At 46.9% G+C, this 23943-nt stretch overlaps 1 protein-coding gene across 5 annotated transcripts in view; it reads right to left on the bottom strand.

The window, feature by feature from the left end:
- Positions 1–279: 279 nt before the first annotated feature.
- Positions 280–23943, bottom strand: part of Dzip1l (DAZ interacting zinc finger protein 1 like) — a 37680-nt gene continuing 14016 nt past the window's right edge. For 4 of the 5 annotated variants that reach the window (XM_027414285.2, XM_027414286.2, XM_027414287.2 and 1 more), the window contains exons 5-17: positions 23111–23229; positions 22479–22640; positions 19681–19809; positions 16397–16459; positions 15225–15365; positions 11343–11373; positions 10605–10658; positions 9557–9690; positions 8144–8336; positions 5612–5828; positions 5037–5227; positions 3313–3452; positions 280–1639 (exon numbers count right to left, since the gene is read on the bottom strand). In XM_027414285.2, coding sequence (XP_027270086.1) covers positions 1478–1639; positions 3313–3452; positions 5037–5227; positions 5612–5828; positions 8144–8336; positions 9557–9690; positions 10605–10658; positions 11343–11373; positions 15225–15365; positions 16397–16459; positions 19681–19809; positions 22479–22640; positions 23111–23229 — 1736 coding nt within the window. In that variant the 3' untranslated portion in view covers positions 280–1477. The remainder of the gene's footprint in view (positions 1640–3312; positions 3453–5036; positions 5228–5611; positions 5829–8143; positions 8337–9556; positions 9691–10604; positions 10659–11342; positions 11374–15224; positions 15366–16396; positions 16460–19680; positions 19810–22478; positions 22641–23110; positions 23230–23943) is intronic. The other variant, XM_035443892.1, reaches the window with a different exon arrangement.

Genomic DNA, 23943 nt, shown 5'->3' with positions numbered 1-23943 from the left:
CCCTCGTTACCATCCTCAGTCCACAAAGCCTGAAAAAAAAAAAAAAACAATGAAGAACAACAGAGAGGTGCATACATCATTTTTTATTTAAATGCTCACTATAATAAATAAATGTTTTCACACTAAAAAAATAATCTCAGCCATGTGCCACCATGCACACCTTTAATCTCAGCACTCAGGAGACAGAGGCAAGCAGATCCACTGAGTTCAAGGCCAGCCTGCTCTATAGAGAGAGAGAGTTCCAGGACAGCCAGAACTACACAGAGAAACCCTGTCTGGAAAAAAAAAAAAAAACTATATATAAAAACCCAATGTCAGAACTGGTTTCAAAAGTTAAATTTGTGATTCTATGGGGACAAGAGGCTTTGGCCAAATTGTTCCTGCCCATGAACAAGCTCCACCAGGTGTCTGGGAACTTCTCCAAGGTCATCCTGGTCTTGGTTGAATGGTATCCTGGTTAGTTCTAAATATCAATGTGTCACAACTGAGAACTGTCCAAGAGCAGAGCTTCGGTGGAGTAAATGCTTTGAGGGCAATGTCTGTGAGGAACTGTCCCGACTGTCATGGATGTAGGGGAACCCGGCCCACTGTGAGCAGTTCCATCCCTAGGCAGGCGGTCCTGAACTGTATAAAAAAAGCTGAGTATACACAGCTGTGAGCCGGTTAGCAAGCAGTACCCACCATGGCTCCTGCTATGCTTCTTAGGCTCTGAAGTGAATTCCTTGGTCAGAGGTAATGCTGCGTGGTAATAGCAAGCAGGCCTACCTTCAGGTTCCAGCCTCTGCCTCCCTCAGTGATGGGCTGTGACCTGGAATTGTAAACCTATCAAAGCCTTTCCTCCTCTGTGTTGCTCTTGGACAGTGATTTACCACAGCAACAGGAATGAAATTAGGACAGGCAGCCTCTCCCATGCTCCCTAACACTTGACTGTCCAGCACTAGAATACGATGTTTGGCCTGGCAGCAAACACTTCACACCACCTGCCTCTGTCTGCACCCCAACTCTGTAGTGAAAGTCAAACACAGAGTAGAGAAACTGACTCAGGACCCATCTTCATGGTGACCTATAGATTACAAAAGGCTAGAGAGTCCAGCATGAAGTAGGTAACTGATAACTGACTCAGGACCCATCTCCATGGTGACCTGCAGATTACAAAAGACTTATAAACAGCAACTCCTTTAAGTCTGGGCTGGACATGGGAATCATGGAAGAAACACTTGGAGGTCCTGTTACAACCCTTCTCCCATTTACACAAGACACTGCTCCAGGACCCAGCCTTTTGGGATAGCAGCAGGACCCAGACCTCTGAGGTAGCAGTCCTTACAGAGAGAATGGGTAGAGGTCCTGTCTGTCTCCTGCTCTGCTCATGGCAAAGGCTTCTTGGCTGCTGGTGGGAGCAGGAGGCCTAACAGCCTCTTCCATTGGGGCAAGCCCAGCCAGGCAACAAGGCTAAGCCCTCTGGCAACCCTAGGCAGAATCACCAGCCAGGAACCCTGGGTCGCCCAGAGCTCCAAGGGCTGGCATCCAACTTTTCTGGGAGCTTTGAGTGTGACAAGGGCTTTGGCTTTCCTCTCTGGTCCAGGTCCTGGGAGAGATCTTCCAAGGACGAGATCTCCAAGTCACTCTCATCCTCAGAAAGCTGCAGAGGTAAAAGAGAAGAAAATAGATTTTGATAAATGCAGGAAGATGACAGCAGCATCCAAGATAGAAATGGTCCTGCCTTCCAAGCTCCTGGCCTCTGAAAACCTGCTCCAGAGACTCAGGGCCACAGTGATGGAAATAGGTCTGGTATCCTACTAAGAATCTCGGGGAGGTTTACAGGTAGATCTGGCTGCTCACGTTTGCATTTAAACCTGGGCAGTGTGCTTGTTCACAGCATCATGTATCTGCATTAGACTATTAGTGCTCACTCACAACAGAGAAGAGGGAGAGCTTGGAGATGTTTACATGCGCTCTGTGATGAGACTGAATCAGTAGGTAATAAAAAGGTAGATGGGGTAATATTATGTGCAGATTTTTCATTCCTCACATTGACAGAACTGGAAGCCCAGAGCCTTTAACTTTTGACACTCTTGACATGAATGCACCTTAGTCAAAAGAACCTTTCCTCACAGACTGGTGCTCAGAGCTACCTGGGAAACACTGAACTTGAGAGGAGATGGGGTCAACAGGATATCCTGGAATAGGTCTGAGCTGCAGCTAATGGTCAAACTAACATCTTCTGAGAGATCAGGCTCCATCTACACCACAGTAATAGCCAAGGCCAGGAGTTCCCATCCAGGGTTTGCAGCTCCTCTGCTGGCTGCCTGGGCTTTGACATATAACATTCCATGTATTTCATCCTGGCATGAAAAGAAGATACCATCCAGGGCCTAGACAGCACCTGTCTAATTTACACTATTTGGTGCTCTTTCTCAGTAGAGAACAGAAACTGGGGCTCTTTACATAAACTCCAAGAGAAGCCAAGCATACCATGTGATGAGAAAAGGTATGTAGGAGTGCTAATATAAAACACAAGTGAGGGGGTATGGGGACTGCTCAGTGACAGTGCCTGCTTGCCAGGTTCCATCAGCGGCACCAGAAAGTCAACTGCTCCCTGCTACTTCTGTTGCTAAGGCCAACAACCTCATCATCTCCAGATGGACCTCTTTGGTTGAAAGGAACCAAGTGCAAAGAGTTCTATACTTGCCTACCTTAGAAAATAGCAGAAAGTGGCAGTTGGTCCCTAATGGAGGGAGACAATGGCAAAAAGAGTCTGGCACTCATGTGAGTACCAAGTCTGCAAATCCCATGGCAGCTACAGCGTCAGGGAGGCCAGGCCACCAAGATAAGCAGTGAGTGGTGAGGCACCCGCCATCTTGAATAGTTGGAACACGGCTATCTACATTTCCCCATCTGATGTGCTGTGTGGCAACACTCCGATGGTGGCCGGTGCTTTATATCCTGCCCTCTGTTGAGGTCTTCTGTGAAGCAATTGCTGGGGAGGGGCCCAGTATGGAAGAGACAGTGTGGGAAAATAGCAGCCACAACAGGAGGCTCTCAGAGGCAGATTAGGAAACAAACCTCCTCAGAAAGTACTTACATAATGAACCAAAGGGCTTTTTAACATTAACATGGGCACAGAAAAAAAAAAATCCAAAGTGGTCATCTTTCCACATATATAGGGACAAAGGAGACAAAGTCACATGCAATGTCCTTCTGGGGACATGTCAAAGCTGATACTTGCTCAGTCTGTCCCCAATCTTCACCCCACAGCCCTCAAATTTGGATCTGTCTCTCTATGGGATGTAGGGTCATCTTCAAGTGTCCTACCTGAGACTTCCTTGCAGGTGTGGAAGACTTCTGAAGGGCAGTGTTGGGCCTTAAGAACACACTGACCCCTCCAGAGGGCTTCTTTACTGGCGTTTCAAGCTGCTTCTCGAGGTTTTTGACCATCGACTGCACCAGTGTTCCTGAAAGGGGGACAAGTAGCCATGTCAGTGGGACACACCTGGGAAATGAAGGCTTCATCCCTTTGGGCCATATCTAAACTCCAAAGTGGACAGATGGGATAGAGAGAGAGTCAAGAGGAAGAAAGTAGAATTATCACCTCCTCTCCCCCAAAGGGGGAAAGGGAGACAGAGAAGGTCCAGGCTGACACTAGCTCGTTTATAAGAGGCTTAAAATGCTTTGATAATTAAAAAATAAATAAGTAAAAATATATAAGATGTCACAACTGCTGGCTTATGACAAGACCGCTGGTGGAGCCTTAGGAAGACTGTCCTGCTAATGAATCTGACGGGCCTGCTGTTTAATTCATGAAGTACAAAGACAGATGTGCGCCCAGGCAATGTGTGACAGTTAATTATGTCAACTTGATTGGATTGGGTTTTAGTAGAGACATTATTGAAGGTCACCAGGGCTGATATAATCAGTGGACTGATCCCTTGATAGATACATACTGGGGTGACATTTTGAAGGTGTGGGTAGAAGGTAGATTGTGGGGCTTAGCTGGAAGATGTAGGTTACTGTGAGCACGTCCTGGCCTTTTTCCTGTGTCCCTTTCTCTGGATTCCTGTCTGCCAGGATGTAATCTGCTCCATAGACCCCCTACAATGATGGGCTGAGATGTGGGAAACCATGCACCAAAATAAATAATTGCTCCCTTTAAGCTGTTCTTGGATATTTTAGTCACAGTAATGTAAAAGTGACTCCTACATCTTCCTTCAACAGCCCCACCCACAGATAAACACAGAGATCAAATATCAGTATCGCAGGCACGATTTCCTATGAATTCCATGCAGGAAGCAGGAGTTAATCAGTAACTCAGATCATCAATGGGCCCCTGACTCATGGTAAACCAAGATGACAGAGAAGCATAGCAAGACCATCACAAGGCCCTCGGGATTCAAATGCTAAGAACTTAGCAGACTTTTACAGCTGTAACAGCCCTTAGATGACTGATCATTGTGTTTACTGGGACTGGAAAGATGGCTCAGTGGTTAACAGTGTCTACCTCATTTGCGGACGATCTGAATTTGATTACTATGTCAGCTCACAGTCACCTGTAACTCATCATTTTAATGCCTAGTAGACAGAGCATGGTGAGTTTAAAGAATAATTCGATCCAATTGACCAAACCCTTAGCTTAAATCTCTACAAAGCCCTGTTCATCAACAAGTTGCATCCCTGCCTGTCACTGAAGAAAATGGCAAAGAACTTTGCTACACAGATAAAATGCTGGTGTTGCCTAAAGGCTGTTGGTAGAGACACACTCAGGACTTCCAGCTACCTTCTACTCTCTCATAAAGCCCCCAAAGGGATCTATTCCTTAGATGGCCTACTCTACTAGACAAAAGGAATAAGGGAGGTGGGGTCCCCAAACCTCCAACATTTACATAACTCAGTGACAGAAACAGGGGCAAAATAACCCTCACGCAGGTCTAATTTCCTCCTGGCATTTCTGAGACAGAGAAGAAATGCCAGCTCAGAACTCCCGGGAAGAAGCTGAAGGGTTTTCCAGGACACAGAGAAACTAGGGCCGGAGAAGCACTCACCTGAAGAAGCCAGCCCACTTGAGCCCTTGCCAGGAGGCTGGACACTCTCCTCTGAGGTCTCAGAATCAGACCAGCCCCAGCTGTTCTCCGGCTGGGCTGCAGACCTGGGAAGAACTTTAGGGGGCTGGAGAGACACACGTTGCACAAGGTCTTCTTCTGGTTCCTCTTCAGAACTAAAAGGGGGGGTGCTGCTGTGAAGACGAAATGAAAGGAACATGGGCCAGAAAGAAAAAATTTAAAGCCAGACTTTGGATTTTTGGCTAGCCCCATGCCAGCCCTCTTTCCTCTCTCAGGTGACATATAAAGCCAAGAGGACCTGAGGCCCCACTCTTCCCCTGTAGCCAGGGGTGGAGGAAGAGATGGGAAGGGGAGGGTGGGTCTGCCTGGACTGTGAGTGAAGGATCCCCAGTCTCCTCTCAGAGGCTCAGGTTGAGCACTACCTGAGGTACTTTCTATATTCATGTCTGTCCTGACCCTCCCTTGTAATGCAGAGCTCTGTAAGGGTCTAGGACAGGCTTCCTGAGGCCAGAGATCATCACCTCAGACCCTACAAAAGGGCAAAGTCTAGCGCTCACCTCAGCCCAGGCCCAGGGGAAACAGGGGTACTGGAGGGTCCATGCACTCTGGGGCGTGGAATGGGGGTGGACACCTGGGTGAGGCCAGGGCCATGGCTGCTGTGTCTCTGAAGAGCGGGCGTAGAAGGCTCTGCTGGCTTGGATGGCAGCGCCACATTCAGGGTCCTGGTTTTTGGCCGGGCCTCCCTTGTGGCTGGTGTGATCTGCTGGCTTTTGACTGGAAACACAGAAAGGAATGACCTGCAGAACATGTCAATGCTGGACCTAAATAATTAAGATTAGAAAGTCTAACCCCAGAGATGATCAAGTCACAGCACATTTGACAGATGCCCTATATCATGAGTCCCTCTGCTAGGACAAAGCTCCAGTTTCATCAAAGACGGTAAGAGTATTCAGTGTCTCTGGGTCACACCATCATTACAGAAGATGAAAGAGTCAACCAGTCTGCGGACCCAGGCTGACTTTGCTCACAACCTTAAGGACTCACAACCTTAACAGTGAATGCGAGAGGCCCTGCAGGAATACTTTGTTGCCACCAGAGGTCGCTGCATAACTACATAACTCACAAGAGCTGCTGGGAACGCTTTAATTCACAGGCGAGAGGGGCAATTAGATACCACCCCTGTTTCCCATTAGAAACCCAGGGGCCCGGTGATGTTTATTCATGGAAAGCAAACTGAATGGAAAGCGCATCACAGGAAGCTAGAGTAAGAGCTTCCATGAAACTTAACATGTATGCACTGAGTTCATCGAGAAGTGTTTTTTACTGCAGTAGCTCAAGGTCAAAAATGTTTGTGATACACCGATCTCAGAGAATTTGTTTATTCCTAAGTGGGAAGGGGTAAGATGAAGAAAGATGAAAAGGTAAAACAAGCCTGCAGAGAGGAGATATGAGCAGCTTACAGCTACTGTGTGCCAGACACTAAGCACAGCTCTTCGCAAACATCTGTCAGCCCACCATTTCCCCAGCGCCGTCCTGGTCTTCAGGTGGTGTCGTTTTCCTGCTTTACAGAGACTCGGAGCTATGGAGAAACTTGCCCTCAACTCCACGGAACAAGCAGTTGCAAACCTGGCTGTCCATCTGCCACTGCATCTCGCAGCAAGCTCCGAAGCCAGAGGCCTTCCTAATGTCACAACCCTTTAATACAGTTCCTCGTGTTGCACTGACCCCCCAACCATAAAATTATCTCATTGCTACTTCATAACTGTAAGTTTGCTACTGTTATGAATCGTAATAGAAATACCTCATATGCAGGATGTCATAAATGCAACCCCTGTGAAAGGTAGTTTGACCCCCAAAGGGGTCGCGGCCCACAGGTTGAGAACTGCTTAGACTCTAAGCAGACAAGGTGAGCACCGGCAATGGGCTGGTGGGGAACGAGAAGATGAGGACTCAGAGCAGGAAGAAAGGTCTACAAAGTATCGTGAAAATGGATCTTTCATCTCAGTTATGACTTGGACCCCAAAGCTAGGGAAGGGGCATTAGGGAAGGGGAGGCTCTCCCCTGGCTTTCCGATGACAGCAATGGGGGAAGAGTGGTACCTAGAAGAAGCAAGACACCCCTCCTTTCCCCTGAAAGCCAGAAGTCTGAGGACATTTCTATTCTTCCTATCCAAATCCTCTCTCCTCCCTGTCCCGAGTGCCCAGCACTCCTGTGTCTGTCTGGCTCACATCTCTCAGTCCTCCCTGCATCCTCCTCCCCCTCTGAGTGTCCAGCACTCCTGTGTCTGTCTGGCTCACATCTCCCAGACCTCCCTACTTTCTCATGTGACAGGGCAGGTCCTGGTACAAAGTCAGGCAAAGCAGATACTATACTAAGAGACGTTTGGGCAAATGAGCAAAGGAATACAAGTTCAGACCCAGGCAGGAAAGCCACCTGTCTGTAAGAGATGTCTGCAAGACCAGGAACTGCCCTATCTTTAGAAACGTCAAGGTAGGAAAGTTGACTTAGGACAGAGTTTCTCAGATAATCACACAATTTTTACCACATTCTTATACTGCCTGTCCTGTTATGTCTTTAACATTTTACATTAAACAACTGCACTTTTAACATAAAAGACCTGCTTTATACTTATACAAGAAATAATTCTATTATTTCACATGGTTGTATGCTAGGATTTTCCCTCCAATTCATATGAAGGACAAGAAAGAATAAGTTGTAAAATAATTGGTCCATGTACCAACTAAAATCATCTCTGATGTCTTCTGGAGATACGCAAGGTGCATTTGGCAAACTTTATTTGCACGAAGAGCTCAACCGTGATCTGATGGATATGAGACAGGACTGACATCCTTCTGGCCATGCAGGTCCACGACTGGGGAAAGGATGCAAAGGGACCTTGGCATCCTTCAAGTGTCTCACCTCAACTCCACCCTGACTCTGTTTCTCCAACAGAGGACCTCTGGACTCATTTACCCTTGAGGATCTCACAAGGTCTATTGGTCAGAAAAGCATCCCGATGGGAGGCAGGGGCAGTATAGCCAGAATGGAACCCTCCCCTCATGGTCTCAAAGCCTGCTTGCCCTGCTTACCTGGAGGCTGGCTGTCAGGCTGGGACACCACACCTGTACTCTCCCATCTCTTCTTCACTCTGCTGGTCACTTCCTTATTGAGTTTCTCCCTCAGACTCAGAAATTCACGAAAGCTTCGGGCGGTCTGCTCCCTTTGGGTTCTCAGCAGGGACTCCAGATGTTGGAGAGTCTGGGCCGAAATTCCCTTTGTGTTCTAGAGGAGACAGAAGTTCACCTTTGCATACACAGGCTCCCTGCTCCTTTCCCTACAGCTGCTGACACTGAGGTACTATGACTAAAGCCTGTTGGCTGGAGGGGGTCAAGTGGAGAAACAGATTCACACATTGCAGAAAGAATGCAAATTCAGGATTTAGGCTCTCCATCACATAAGATTAGTCAAAGGGCGACATCGCAATTCAAACCACTTCCCACCATAAGAGACTTGGATGGGGTGGGCTTTCCCAACATCAACCGGATTCCCAGGCTGAGAGCACGGCCTGCTTCGTTTTACAACTCCGGGCATTCCCGTGTTCTCCCTGTTCTACAGGGCCTGGAAAACTGAACTTCAAAAGCCAGTGTGTGGTACTAGAAATCCCCTGGGCTTCTGCCTACCAACCACTCAGAAGCCAGGAGATGGTCTGGAAGGCATCTGAATCCAAGATGAAGGTTTACCAAAATTAGACATTTTTAAATCAAAACTGAACACAGGACCCACATGGGATTAAGCAGAGGCTGAAGGCAGGCCAGTCTCAATAAGCATCATTACAAAACTCAACCTAGCTGTCTGAGTTTGTTTTGTTTTTCTAATCTTACTCACTGAAATGCAAATATTGTGTTCAAAGCTATGATGCTTGTCTACTGTGGTATACAATGCACCTTTATTTACTAATAGATGCCTTCTGGCTCTATCTGTGCACATCTGGGAACAGCCACATGTTCCATACGTAGATAGCGGACTTAGAGAGAGACATTTGTGCACACAGGACTGGCCCATAGACAAAACTCAGCCAGCTAAATGCCCTCTATCAGAGATTTGGTTAGAAACACAGGGGAAAAAAGTAACCAGTGAGTGGAGAACATTGACAGGGTCGGGATGGGGACTTGGAGGAAAGCAGAGACCTCTCTTCTGCCGAGAGGTGACAGAAGCTGTCCCCAGATAGCAATGAGCACAGGAAGAAACAAATGAGTCCACAAGGTAAAGAACGAACAACCGCCTCCCTGGGTGAGAACACTTTCTGTCTTCACTATAGGTCTCATCCCTTAAAACAGTACCCCTTATCCTGGTGTAGTGGCACACACTATATTAGACCCAGCACCCCGGCGGCTGAGGCAGGATGATTGGTGTGAGTTCAAAGTCAGCCTGAGCTGCACAGCAAGACCCTGTCTTTAAACATATAAACAAACCACTGACTCAGCAACGGCCCAGGAACCAACCCTCTTTATCCCCATGCCTTCCAGCTTCTCTTCCAGGGTGTCCTCCAGGATGGGCCGGAACTGCTTCAGCCAAGTGGGGTTTTGCCTCAGAGATGCCAGCACCTTCCACTGCTCACCACGGGAGCTCTGCAGCTCTGCAGCAGGAGACAGTATACAAGGTCAGTACTCCCCCTGAGCCCACCATCTCTGTACCTGCCAGTGATCCTGAGAGCCCGACTATCCCTGCCAGTAACCCCTGTCCCCAGAGTGAGTCCAGAGCAAGCCACCCCCACATGTCCACCCCTGGGTAAGAAGATGAGATATTTTCCTTCTGGACGTCACTGTCTCAGGCTCGCCACCCAGTGTCTACATTACCATCCCCTGCCAGCCTGCACCCCCCAGATCTAGGCTCACTCAGTCCTGAGGTCAACTCATAGCTTTAGGAATTGGAATTAAACCCTGGAAACAGCTTGTTTCCTGGGCTCCACTCTGGTCTGATTCCAGACTGGCTCCAGCCTTAGCCCAGCCTCCACCCGATACTCTCTCCCACCACTCAACTCTCCCAGCACTGAATCCGGCTCTGTTCCGATTCAGATTAAAAGGCAGACAAGATCATCAATTCACATTTCCACTGCCACTTGACAGTCTCACTACTTCAGGTCCTCCATCAGGTAGCCACCTACAGCTCATTCACGTGGAAAACAGAGCAGCAGAGAGCATTTGAAAGCCAGTGCAGTGGGCCCTCCTCCACTTCTCACACCAGCACTGGGTGAGAGGTAGTGGGGCAGGCACAAGGCGCACGCAGAACCTGAGTCGGAAGCCCAGCAGACACCAGCTCTGCCTCCTGTAGCCTTGTGACTCAGTGACCCTGCAGACTGCACATCAGTGCCTTTAAACAAAACTCCTGGTATGCAGACGGTGCTTAAGAAATATTTATCTTGTGCCCTTAGTTCCTTCTACCACAGCTTCATGTGTCCTCATTACAGTTAAAGAGAAAATAAAAAGTGAGGAGAGCAGCCAACCTGCTTTCTGCAGTGAAGGAGAGAGACAGAGACAGAGAAAGACACACCTTCCTCAGAAGAGTCCTCCTCTGTGTCCATGGCCTTTGGCACCTCTTGGACTTCTAAGAAGACAGAAGAAACAATTAGTGGCACTAGAACCCTGCAGCCCACTCCTGACTCAAAGAAAGGAGCAGTATCCCAGGGGAGCACTGGCCTGTGAGGGCAAGCCCTCCATAGATTCATCTTTCCCAGAGAGGCAGGATGAAAAAAAAACGGTCCCAGCCAGACACTGGAGGCAGGGACATCAGACTCACAACCCAGCTCTGCCTCCAATGGCTGTGCATGAGCTGACAAGTCTCTGAACCTCACTGAGCCTCAGTTTCCATATGTGGAGAAATAACAATACCCACCCCACATTAAATCACAAGGTAATGAAAGGATGAACCAGAAGTACTCGGCATGGCACACAGTTGTTAGTAATGGCGTGCCCCAAACATGGTGAATTAGAAAGACTGCCCAAGGGCCCAGTTCTATCAACACCAAATCCAAGACCCTCACCCCTTCCCTCCCACTAGAGAAAAATCAAACCAGGCATGAATCCCTGACAACCGATGGAAAGCCTTCAGCACAAATGCCCTCTACCCAATAAGCCCTCTTCCTTATTCAGTTGGACAGCCTGACACCACAGTGTGTGTCCCCCAGACTGCTGTCACCAGTCTTCTTCCCATAAATCACCTGGAGGATGGGAAGGCAAAGAGCCCAGGACAACCCCAAAGACTGATCCTAACCACCCATTGCAGACTTACCCTCCACCTTCCTGAGGGACAATGTCTGGATCTGAAAAAGGGGGGATAGAGCAGGTTACAGCCAGCAGGGGAACACTGTAGGAACTCTACTCCGAGCAGCAGACCTGCCCAGAATAGGGAGGAAAGGGCAGCCACTGCTGTCACGCCACCCACTAGGAACTAGAATGGCTTACTACCCAGCCCCAAGCACATCTCATCTCCCCCCATGAATGTGTGGAAAAACAACACACCAAGGAAGAGTAGTGGCTAGCAGTCCTGGATGACAGCCTGCTCAGCTTTTCAAGGATGGGAGACCAGAATGACTGTCTTCAGAGGACTACTCCTTCAGGGCCCACAGAAGCAGAATGGGACAGAGTTGCAGGTGGCATGGAGATAAAACTGATGCTAAGACAGCCAGGAAAAGATAGAAATTCTCACCAGTGATGCAGACAGCTGAGCTGAGGGCTCATGGGAACACAGAGGCAAGACAGCATCCGTGTCTGGAGACCTGACCCAGCCACTGGCAAATCTGCCCAGCAACCCTTTCCCAACAGGGCCTTTTCCTTCCTCTTTCACACGCTGCAGACTGAGCAGTCAAAAGTCGTCAACATGACCTCAGACCACAGTCACAGCTGCCTGTCCAAGTTTGGATGGAGAGTTCTGAACTAGCGAAGGGTCAAGAATGCTAGTAGCCAACTGTTTGAGGTTTTCTTGGTTTGTCTGTTTTGCCACATGGAACTAGTAAGAATCAGTTGGCTTCTGGATAAAAGAAACTTTTAGAAAAAGAAACGCTGGGAAACTATTGCCCACACTTGAGTCTCGGCACGATTTCAATCAAACTCAGCTGCTTCTCTGCCTTGGGCTGTGAAACACCATTTGTCTATGTGGCATATCATCTCTCTGCTTTTGCTGGGGTTTCCATCACCTGCTGCATCATGTACTGTTGTAGTTCTCATCCAATACAGACCCCCAACTGTACCTCCTCACCTATCTCTACTCCAGTGACTGGAAAACCGATTATGTGGGGCTGGAGACAGGAAGAAACGGTGAAGAGCACTTGCGGCTCTTACAAAGGACCTGGGTTCAGTTCCCAGCAGCATCTGGCTCACAGCCTTCTATAATTCCAGTTCCACGGGATCCCCCTCCCCCCCCCTCTTCTGACCTCTAAGGACATCACACAAACACATGGGACAATACATACATGCAAGTAAAACACCATTCACATAAAATAAAATCTTAAAAAAAAAATAAAGAACCCTTCTTTAAAATGCTCTTTCCCAGTTTCTTTAAAGTTATATTTGCTCACTGGCACAGCTTTGACCAGTGTGTCTCCAAAGTCTTGGGCTGGTGAGATGGCTTAGTGGATAAAGGCACTTGCTGGTGGGAAGTACTAGATTTGTGAATCAAATTAAAGTATAAGACAGAATGAACTTCACAGGGTTGCCCTCTGAGCTACACATGTGTGCTGAAGTGCACACGCTATCACACATGCACACACACACACACACACACACACACACACACACACACACGGAATAAATAATTCTTTTGAAGTGTCTTGGGAAAGGGTCTTTACGTCAACTTTCATCAAATATGACTGTGATGATTGGGGCTATGACACTATCTTGTAACCATGACGGCTGAACGTAAAAGTTAAATCAAAGTCTGGGATCTCAGTGTTGTAAATCTGGTGCTAACCACAGCCAGAAGTATTGCCTCTTTGGGTATATGATCAGCATAAAGTGCTTCTACTTATTCATTACCTTGAGCCAACAGGTTCCTCAATGAAACACTGGCAAACAATAGATCTGAAGGCACACTTCCAGAGTGGACCAGAGGTGGCGTACAGCAGTGTGAAGGTTTGAACGGGTATGGCTCCCATAGCCCATTCTATGTGTGTGAATGCTTGGGCCATAGGGAGTGGCACATTAGGAGGTGTGGCCTTGTTGGAGGAAGTGTGTCACTGTGGAGGCGGGCTTTGAGGTCTTATATGCTCAAGGTAGGCCTAGTGTGACAGTCTCCTTCTGCCTCTTATGGACCAAAACGTAAGACTCTCAGCTCCTTCTCCAGCACCATGTCTGCCTGCATGCTGCCATGCTTTCCACCATGATGATAATGGACAGAATCTTTGAAACTGTAAGCCAGCCCAATTAAACGTTTTCCTTTATAAGAGTTGTCATATGTATACATAATAAATAAATAAAATCTTAAAAAAGGTGGGGGGGGGGCTGGAGAGATGGCTCAGAGGTTAAGAGCACTGACTGCTCTTCCAGAGATCCTGAGTTCAATTCCCAGCACCCACATGGTGACTCACAACCATCTGTTATGAGATCTGGTGCCCTCTTCTGGTGTGCAGATATACATGGAAGCAGAATGTTGTATACATAAAAAATAAATAAAATCTTTAAAAAAAGAAAAAAAGAGTTGCCATGGTCATGGTGTCTCTTCACTGCAGTAGAAACCCTAACTAAGACAAGCAGTGAAGAGGCCAGTGTTTGCAGGGAGCAAGGGACAAGGTGGTGTCCTATAACAGCTGCCTCGGACTGAAACATTCCATCCTGTGTAGTAAGCTCCATAAGCAGGAAGGTAAACAACTCACAAGAGCTTCAGGAAGTCCATGAAACTGACCAGACTCACTAGGCCCCTCCCTGATGGAGTAAGAAATAAAGGCTGAGAGTTGCCCTCTCATGAAGTGAGCCACAAAGGAGACTCCAACAGGCTGACCTGCAAAGACTCTAAGAGGAGAAAAGCTACAATGAGGCTGAGACCAGACCGGTGGCCTGAAGAAGCAGAAACCAACCAAGCTGCCTGAAACAGGGTTAGACCAACAGAGTCTCTTAGAAAAGACACTTCAACCTGCTGATCTGCCTGAGGCTGTGCAGGGTGCTCCAGGTTCCCAGCTTTTATGAGCTGTCACCCATGCTGGGGTGGGCTATGGTGATGCAGCTGTCTGAGTCATTTCTGCTTCTGCAAGTAACCCTGATAAAACTCATTGGTTCACCAAGTTGGACTTCAGTGGTGTCTGAACTGAAGTGGTGTCTGTCATGGGTCCCTATCTGGGGTGAGTAAACGTGCATGCTATGTCTCCCAGGAACAGTTTGTCACATGACAGGTGGATACAGTGACTGGCATAACGAGACTAGAAAGCAGAAAAGTGTGACCCACAAGAGGCTCAAGGACAGGAGGAAGGGCCTGGACAGTGGCAATAACTCCAGGGCTTTCCTGTGGAAAACAGGAACCTGAGACCCCAGGTGAGACTTGGAGGAGATAGGGGCAGCTTTCCCACAGACCTGGATTTCCAAAGGGGAGCTGAATACAGGCTGGGGTGGAGGAGAATTACCAAGAACTGGTGAAAAGCCACAGGACCAAGCTTTAGGACGTACTCAGAGACACAGCAACTTTTATCCCGCTGGCTTAGTAGAAAACCTATCGGAAGCTGTTCCTTTATGGAAAGAGGGCTGGCTAATAAGTTACATCTGTGAATATACTCTAAGGGGCACAGCTCTGTTTTCCACCACCCTAGCTAGAGTCACCCGCCACTTATAGAAAACCCTGTGCAGACTTGAGTAAGCCTGTTTCATCGTCCATTAAGTAAATGTGGGGAGTAAGTGGTGTCTATCTTGAAGAAGTTTGAGGTTTCAATGGGGTAACATGCAAAGTGCCAGGCTGAGACCAGGCATCTTATAGGTCTCCAGTGAAAGAGTGAGATGTTTGCCTAGAAAGAGGTGGCTATAGCCTTATAGTCTTGTACCCCTCTTCACTGTCCTTATAACCTTGTACCCCTCTTTACTGCCCTTCAGGAACCTAATGACCAACAGCATGAACTCAGAAGGATCCAAAGTCATCCTCACAGAGAAGAGGCCTGGCAGTTGCAGGCAATGACTAGGGAAAGGACCAACCTACCGTCTCCTCTTGAGATGCGATAAGCTTGGCTTGTTCTTGAAGTTGGGCACGGAGGGCATTGATGTGGCGTTGCGACTGGGCAGCTGCCTTCTTCTGGTCCTGAGACAGGGTGGCATGGAGCCTCTCATTCTCCTCCCGCATCTGGTGGGCACAGCAAGATTCGTCAGTCAGATGTCTACAGAGACCCAAGTACCCCCGATGAGAAGAGCAGTCCCTACAGCCAAATGCTGGTGGCGGGTCTTGCCTGAGGTCAGACTTGATTTCTAGACTGTGCAGGTGACTTTCAAACCATTCTAGCTGCCTTCTGGTTTGGGTACATTTTTGAGCTCTGGCAGAGAAGAAATGAGAAGAGAAAATGGAGGACAGGCCTCTAGGATCATGGAAGAAGGTTCTCTGTCAGATTTAGTCACCCACTGAGGACATGCAGGTAAGAAAAAAAAAAAAAACCCACACAAAAATCATCAAATGTCTTTACAGATAAAAACAAGAAGTGCAGAAAATGCGCTACCATGCTGCCTCTGATATAAAAGCAGAGGGAAAATGAGGCTGTTTATTAAGATTTGCATAAGGAAACTCTAGAGAATACAAATGAAATAAAACCATCACGTGGGGACTGGCTAACCTTACAATGTAGTGAGAGCAAGGGTCCCTCATAGGCCAAGCTCTTGGCATCTTCTGGGCCGTGGGCCAGCAGAACCTGAGAAAGTTAACCAACTTCCTCCTCAACCTGCCTTCTCCTCGTGGGCATCTACTAAGAAGCATATGCTGTGTCCTGAGAACTGCTGCTGTCTGTGCTGGGGGTTCAGTGTCTGGGCCCTTCACTAGACTCCCTGTGAAATACCACTGGGGTGTGATCTACCTGGTGGAGATTTTCAAAGAGTCCTCACATGAATAATAAGACTGATAACTCAGGGGTCTTAAAGCACAAGAGAGTCTGAAACAGGTACCACTTAGTACAAGATGCATGGGGTTTAAAACATGGCTAGGGGTCTCCACTCCTGGCTAAGGAATCTGCTGGGTAGGCAGATGGCCTCCTTTGTATGTTAAAGGGGACTGATAGCCATGAACCATATCCGCAATAATACACCTGCCAACCAGTTCTAGGTAGAGAGAGTGGGAAGGGGAGGGGATGCTGCACAGGGAGAGGTCTTGGGAAATCCAACAGTGGCTACCTCTCTCCTCTCAGCTGCCCGCTCTTCATGCAGTGCCTTCATTTTTCTCTTCCATTCTGTTTTCTGAAAAGGAGTAGAAGCTTGTTTAAATGGAACCCTCTAGGTAGTAATAAATGTAAACCATATAACTGTTAGACAGAAAGACAAGTAGAACAGAATACAGAAACTGAACCAATATGGAGGAAAATGGAAACTTGGTGGGAGAGAAAATGGGGGCTTGGATTATTGACCACCGGTGTTTGAACAAATGGCCAGTTGACCAAAAATAAATAAGTAAATAAATAAAACTTGGATGACTGTTTGATGTCAAAATAAACTGTAGGCAGATCAGATAATTACACATAAAAATCAAGACAGCAAAATGATAATAGTAATAATTAAGGCCACAGAATCACTCAAAGAAAACACAGGAATATTTTTTTTTTTAAATCTCAGAATGGGAGCAACAATAAAGGATAGAAAGAGAGGTTGAGGAGATATCCAGCACTCAAGAGAAGCTCACAGTTCTTGTAGAGGACCTGAGTTCAGTTCCCAGTACCTATATCAGAGAGCTTGCAACTACCAACTCCAGCCCCAGGGGACCCAATACCCTCTTCTAGCTCCTGCAGACACCTTCACACATGTATGCATATGTACAGAGACATATACATACACATTAGAGTGAAAATGACTCCTTTTTAAAAAGCTGATCATTTGATAACTTTTACCAAAGAAACTTTACTCTTTTATGACCAGACAACAATAAATCGAAGGTGAAAGATGAGTAGAAAACTGGGGGAAAACAGCCGCAACTAGATCAACAAAAGATTGGAAATTCCCAAAAAGAACATAGACAAACTGTGATTTGGGGTCAAAGAGGCAGGTCATAAATTAAGAGCATCTGCTGGTCTTGCAAATCCCATCGGTTCAGTCCCCAACAGCCTCACAGTAGCTCGGACTGTCCTTAACTTTAGTTCCAGGATATATGATTCTCCATCCTGGCTTTTGTGGTTACCAAGCTTGTGTGTAGCATTGTACAAACATGTATTATGACTAGCAAAAGTATATCTTTTTAAAAGATTTTAAATAAGATTTTATGTTTATATGGTTATATAAATTTTGTGTTCATACAGCAAGGATATTATAAATTATTCATATTAATACAAAGAATCCAATACTATTTAGAGATTGTGTCAGACTCAAGTTGTCCAAATAGCCTTTGCTATTTGTAATGTGACCCAGTAATTTACAAATGTGTTAAGCCACAATCACAGTTCTCCTTGATTTCATTTACCCTAAGGGTTGCAAATTAGACATACCTGTGTTACCTTTGTATTAAAAATATAAATTACTATTAAAATGTAGAATGCATTAATACAAAAAAAAAGGTTGGAAATTTCCACAAGTAGAAGCAAAAGGCCAGCACAGTGGCGCAAGACTGTAACTCCAGCAATTGAAAGCTGGAAGCAGAAAGGTCAGGAGTTCAAGGTTAGGGTCCTTCTCAGACACACAGCAAGCAGAGGTCAGCACAGGCTACATGAGACCCTGTCTCAAAAAGTGAAAGAAAGGAGAGGGGGCAAAAAAAAAAAAGAAAGGGAAAAACATGAACAGAGATCAAGTTCATAGGAAAAGAAAGGCTGTGTGTGTGTGTGTGTGTGTGTGTGTGTGTAAGAGAGAGAGTGATATGTGTGTATATGTGTGTTTACAGGTATGCTTGCCATGTGTGTGGAGGCCAGGTGTCGCTCTCCATCTTATTTTTGAGACAGGGTCTCTTGCTAAACCAATTAGCTAGACTGAGCAGTGAGCCATGAGTCCCAGAATCTGCCTGTCTCTGTCCCCTAGCTCTGAGGTTCTAGAAGCATGCTGTTCCTGGTGTGTTTATGTGGGCATTGGGAATCTAAACTAAGGCCCTCATGCTTGTATTGAGAGCACTTTACTGACCAAGCCATCTCCTCAGGAACAATAATTTTTTTTATGATGTAAAAAATCCATGAACCACCGGGCAGTGGTGGCACACTCCTTTAATCCCAGCACTCAGGAGGCAGAGGCAGGCGGATCTCTGTGAGTTCGAGACCAGCCTGGTCTACAAGAGCTAGTTCCAGGACAGCCTCCAAAGCCACAGAGAAACCCTGTCTGGAAAAAAAAAAAAAAAAAAAAAAAAAAAATCCATGAACCATCTATGTTGGGTCACTTTGTGTCTTGTTTGTTTGTCTACTTAACACAAGCTAGAGTCACCTGGAAAGAGTGAACCTCAATGGAGAAAATGTTCCCACCAGACTGGCCTGTAGGCAAGCCTATGGGGCATTTTCTTAATTGGTGATTGATGTGGAAGGGCCCAGCCTACTATGGGCAGTGTCATTGTGGGGTGGTCCTGGAGCAAGTCTCACGGAGAGCAAGCCAGTAAGCAGTGTTCCTCTTCTAGGTCCCTGCCTTGATTTCCCTGGATGATCCACTGTAACATGGAAGTGTAAGCCAAAGAACTTTTTTTTCTCCCCATGATACTTTTGGTCATGGTGTTTGACACAGCAGCAGACAGCAAACTAGGACAACATCTGTGGTGGTTTGAATAATGGCGGCCCCCATAGGTCCATAGGGAGTAGCACTATTAGGAAGTGTGGCTTGTTACAGGAAGTATATATATCATTGGGGGTGGGCTTTGAGGTCTCATAATGGACTAAACATCTGAAACTATAAGCCACCCCAATTAGATATTTTCCTTTATAAGAGCTGTTATGGTCATGATGTCTCTTCACAGAAACAGAAACTCTAAAAGACACCAGACAGCCAGCTTCAGCACCTTTCTGCAGATGACTCTAGCTCTTTCTCAACCACCTTAGAGGGCGGACACAGGAGCTCATGTTGGGCTGTGGCTTACTGTACCTGCTGTGGCCTTAGAGATGACACTGACATCCTCTGCCTAGACTTGAGTAAGGTTCTCCCAGTAGTGGCCAGAGTCGACTGGGTACAAATCTTCCCAGCTCTGTTCAGTGACCTCGCAGCACACCACAGACACTGGCAAGTGGTTTTGTAGTTTTGTGTTTGTTTGTTTTGTTTTGTTTTGTTTTTGGCTCTGAGCTGATACCTAAGCATTTACTACCACACCACAGACTTGTTACAAATATCACATCCCAGGACACCCTCACACTTTCTGAATTGTTTTAAATTGTGTCAGAATAGAAGTTGGGACAAAGAGGTCAAAAAGAGCCCCCTGTGTTTGCATACATTTGTACATATCAGGTAAATACGATGATTAAACATATCACCAGTCTTGCCCAGGAACCAAATTCAGCGGAGCATCAGCCCACCTGAACTTCCATCTTCTCTCGAAGGGCCTGGAGCTCCTGGGCCTGCTTGAGTCGCTCCTCTGACTCCTCATCCCGCAGAGACCCAAGGTGGGACTCGGTCATACTGTAGGACTGCAGCGCCTTCAGCTTCTGAAAAAGCCAAGAATCATTTCATTTGAGGAAGCCCTAGACATGACACTGGCTATCTACCTTACCCCAATACAAGGACCAGAAGGGTGACCTCCATCAAGAGCCTGTCCAGTCTGCCTTCAAGACCAACACGTGCAAACACTACAAACACCCACACAAATCAACAGTCTCCTCACTAAGGGATCTCCCAAGGCTCAGCCCCTGCACAGCAGAAGCAAGTACCCGTGGAACAAACAAACTCAAGTGTTAGTTCAGTCCTAGTGAGGCTCTTCTGCCCCCAAGCTCCAAGCCTGCCCAGCTGCTGGCCCGTTTCTTCCTAGGTTAGATTAAGCTGAAGAGAGCCACGCTTAGGGCGCATATGAGAATCTCTGGCCCTGAAAGCCATGCCCTGAGGATCCCTGATTCTTACACACACACACACACACACACACACACACACCCTGGTTGTGACCAGAAACCGCTGTTTTTGCACAATGATCAGAGCCATGTCACTTAATACCTAGTGATTATTTTTTTATTTTTTATTTGATTCTTTGTGGATTTTACATCATGCATCCTGATCCCATTTATCTCCCCATCCCTTTATGTTGCTGTCTTCCCTTGAAACCTCCCCCCCCAAGATAAAATAAAAACAAAACTAACATACAAAAGAAAAAAGGTCTCAATGTGGAAGCTGTCGTGTGACACGGTGATTCACACAGTCCACCTTTCAGTCCTTACATCTTTACTTGTTGAGTGTTCGTTACAATGAGTCATTAGTCTGATTCAAGGCCTCTGGCTTCTGCTACACACTCGATACTGGGCCCTCCCTGGGGATCCTCTCGGAGATCCTGTTGTTTCCCTGTGTCATGGAGACCCTGCAGCTTTGGATCTGCAGCTCCTCCCCATTACATGCTCCAGCAGGTCACAGATGATATGGATATTGGAATAGGCTAACTCATAGCCCTGCTTCTGGGCCTGGATGGTAGCTGGGTTGGTCAGCCTGCCAGCTCTCCTTCATCGACAGCACCAGGACAAGCTCTCCAGCCTTGCCCCAGCTAATTCACCCACGGCAGCAGGCAGCAAGGAGCAAGGCCAGTTCTCTTGCCCTCATGCCCTTGAGGCCTGCTCACCCATTCCCACACCACCAGGGTCAGCTCGACTGACCTAATCATTCTTGAGCTAGCACTGTGACCAGAGAAGAAGGCAGGCACAACTGGATCAAAGACAGAATGGCTTTCTACCTACCCATGTTACTCTAACAAAGCCCATACCTGTTCCCACACATAACCTATGATAAGCCTTATTACAGCTTTAAGAATCTTTGAGCCTGAGTTTACTCGGTGTTCTTGATAACTCTTCTCAGCCACTGCTTAAACAATACCAGAACAAAACGTTAATCATTTCCCAGTGTGAGTATTTTCGTTGGCAGATACTTCGGCAGAGGCATGAACAATGTGGGGGGTCAGATATGCCACCTCTGCTTTCTCTGTCACTGCCGTGGCACACCACACAGTTGACTCTGCACTAGAGACCTCCACGCCCTGTCTTTCCTGCTAGCACATCCCCTATGTAGCTGCGTCTACTCCATGTATCCTAATGTGCTCTCTGCAGTCAGCCAACACGGCCAGAGCGTTCACACCTCTGTACCAGGAGCAATACTTTCAAAAGACACTTAGCTCTCAGTGGCCCTCCTCATATCAGGATGTTGAAGACCATCTCACAATACTTTTCCAATACTTCTAAGTAGAATCTTACCTTGTTTCCCCCAAAACTTAAAAAAGAATCGACAAAATAATTATGAAACAATACTGAGAATCTTGTATCCAATTTGGTTCCTATACTTTAATAAAATGGAATAATAAAATGTATAAAGGAGATAGGAGACATAAAAACACAACATGAATAATCTTCAGACACACAAAAAATAAATGCAATCCTAGGGTGTTAAAAGAATGTTCTGAGCCAGAAAGGGAGTCCCGGCTGAAAAAGGATCCTGTCCTCATTTTCTGAAACTCAGGTTTCCTAGCCAAAAGTAATCCTTGGGCCCTTGATGAGGTGATTTCGGAACAGTGGCCTCTGATCCAAATCAACAGTTATTTATAAATCCCTACTGAGCAGGCAACATGCTGGGAAGTACCAGGTTAGGAATATTTAAAATTGAGAACAACGGGTAGAGGAGAGCTAGTGATGGGAGCAGAGGGCCACACAGGGAGCATCAGCTTGCCTTCCGTGGAACATCACTCATCCAGCAGCGAAGAGCTGCGACGGGAAGGCTTGATAATTACAGACCACACACACACACACACACACACACACACACACTCACACACACACACACTCACACATACACACACACACACACACACACACACACACACATCACACACACACTCACACACACACACTCACACATACACTCACACACACACTCTCACACACTCACACACTCTCACACACACACACACACACACACACACACACACACACACACACACACACACAAATAAAAATAAATCCAAAAAAGAAGATACAGAAAGATGGTGTAAGACATCTTATGTCCTTTTTTCTGGTCTCTACATATGTGTGCATGGGCAAGCCAACCTGCACACACACACACAGATTAATTTTAAGAACAAATAAACAGGTTTACAACAAAATAATTTTGAAAAGCGTTTTGTGTTGGGTACCTCTTCTAGCGTGGAGTTCTGGTTGGCAACGGTTTTAAATTCATCCCAAAATAATTGTTTCAACTTGTCTATTTCCCCATACAGCTTGCTCCGTTCTTTTTCTTTCCATTCATCAAACTTTTTTTTAGCTTCTATTTCCCTCTGACGAGTCATCTCTACTTCCTACGAGAGAGAGAGAGAGAGAGAGAAAGAGAGAGAGAGAGAGAGAGAGAGAGCAATTTAATCATTACTTTCACATTGTAGCAAACATTTGCTGAGGACCCACTAAGACCTCCTAGACATGTATAACACTATGGGGATCCAAAGAACTCTCCACCCTCAGTCCCTGTAGTTTAGACCCAAACTGGTCTACTGCTAACATGTCCTATGTAAACTGTAAATCCCCTTGAGGATAAGACTCATTTTCCGATGCCTTCAGCATCGCTATGCAGATGACCATGACTCTCTGCTCCACTTTCGGCCACACGGGTCCTTTCCAGACAAACTATACTCATGCCCCACATCAGAGAAGGTGGCCCTCTATCTCTGACTTCTGGCTCAGGGAAATCAGTGGGAATCTGGGCCCCAAGGGAGTCTTGTGCATGGCAGGGTACAGCACCCAGAGCCTCCCCACCTCTCCCCTGCACGCCTACCTGGACCTGCCGCTGCCGCTCGGCTTCTCTCTGGGCCTCCAGCTCCCCCTGGGTCCACTGGAGCTTGGCGCGAAGCTCTTCCAGCACCTCCCCCAGTGACTGCTCCTGCTTCTGCTTTCCTGGGGTCCACACAAAGATAGGAGAAAAGGCAACAATGGGGCATTCCTCCCTCTGCAATCTGAGAGCAGCTTTGTCACATAGTTCAGCAGACAACTGTCCCTCTGGTTCCCCAAACTGCAAAAACAGAACTAGAACAGCACTCAAGTGGAGAGCGGAGAGTCAGAACGAAATGTCACAACACCAAGTGCTTAGCACAGTGCCTGGCGTGACAGTTCCATTAATGTGAGCCCTTAGGAACTATACTTTAAAGCATTTTGACAGTAATGACAGACGGACATGCAACTATTAAAGAGTGCTTCTCGGCCTTTCTAATGCTGTGACCCCCAACCATAAATTATTGTGTTACTACTTCATAACTGTAATTTTACTATTGTATGAAATGTAATGTATATATCTATGTTTTCCAATGGTCTTGGGCAACCCCTGTGAAAGGGTAGGTCAATGCCCAAAAGGGGTTACTATCCACAGGTTGAGAACCACTGTATTAGAATAGCAGATAGAAAATGAAATGTAAAGGTACATTTAGTGGCTTTTAAACAGAAATTACCAAGTACTCTTATTAAAAGTCAACCTTGGGTCTGGAGAGATGGCTCAGGGGTTAAAAGCATTGAGCTTCTCTTCCATAGGACCCAGGTTGGACTCCCAGCACCCACATCGTGACTCACAACTGTCTGTAGCTGCAGTTCCTGGGGATCTGATGCCCTCTTCTGGTC

This window comes from Cricetulus griseus, chromosome 4 (assembly GCF_003668045.3).
Source record: "Cricetulus griseus strain 17A/GY chromosome 4, alternate assembly CriGri-PICRH-1.0, whole genome shotgun sequence".
Taxonomy (NCBI): Eukaryota; Metazoa; Chordata; class Mammalia; order Rodentia; family Cricetidae; genus Cricetulus; species Cricetulus griseus.
The sequence above is the reverse complement of the archived record's forward strand: the minus strand, read 5'-3'. Positions and strand labels throughout refer to the sequence as shown.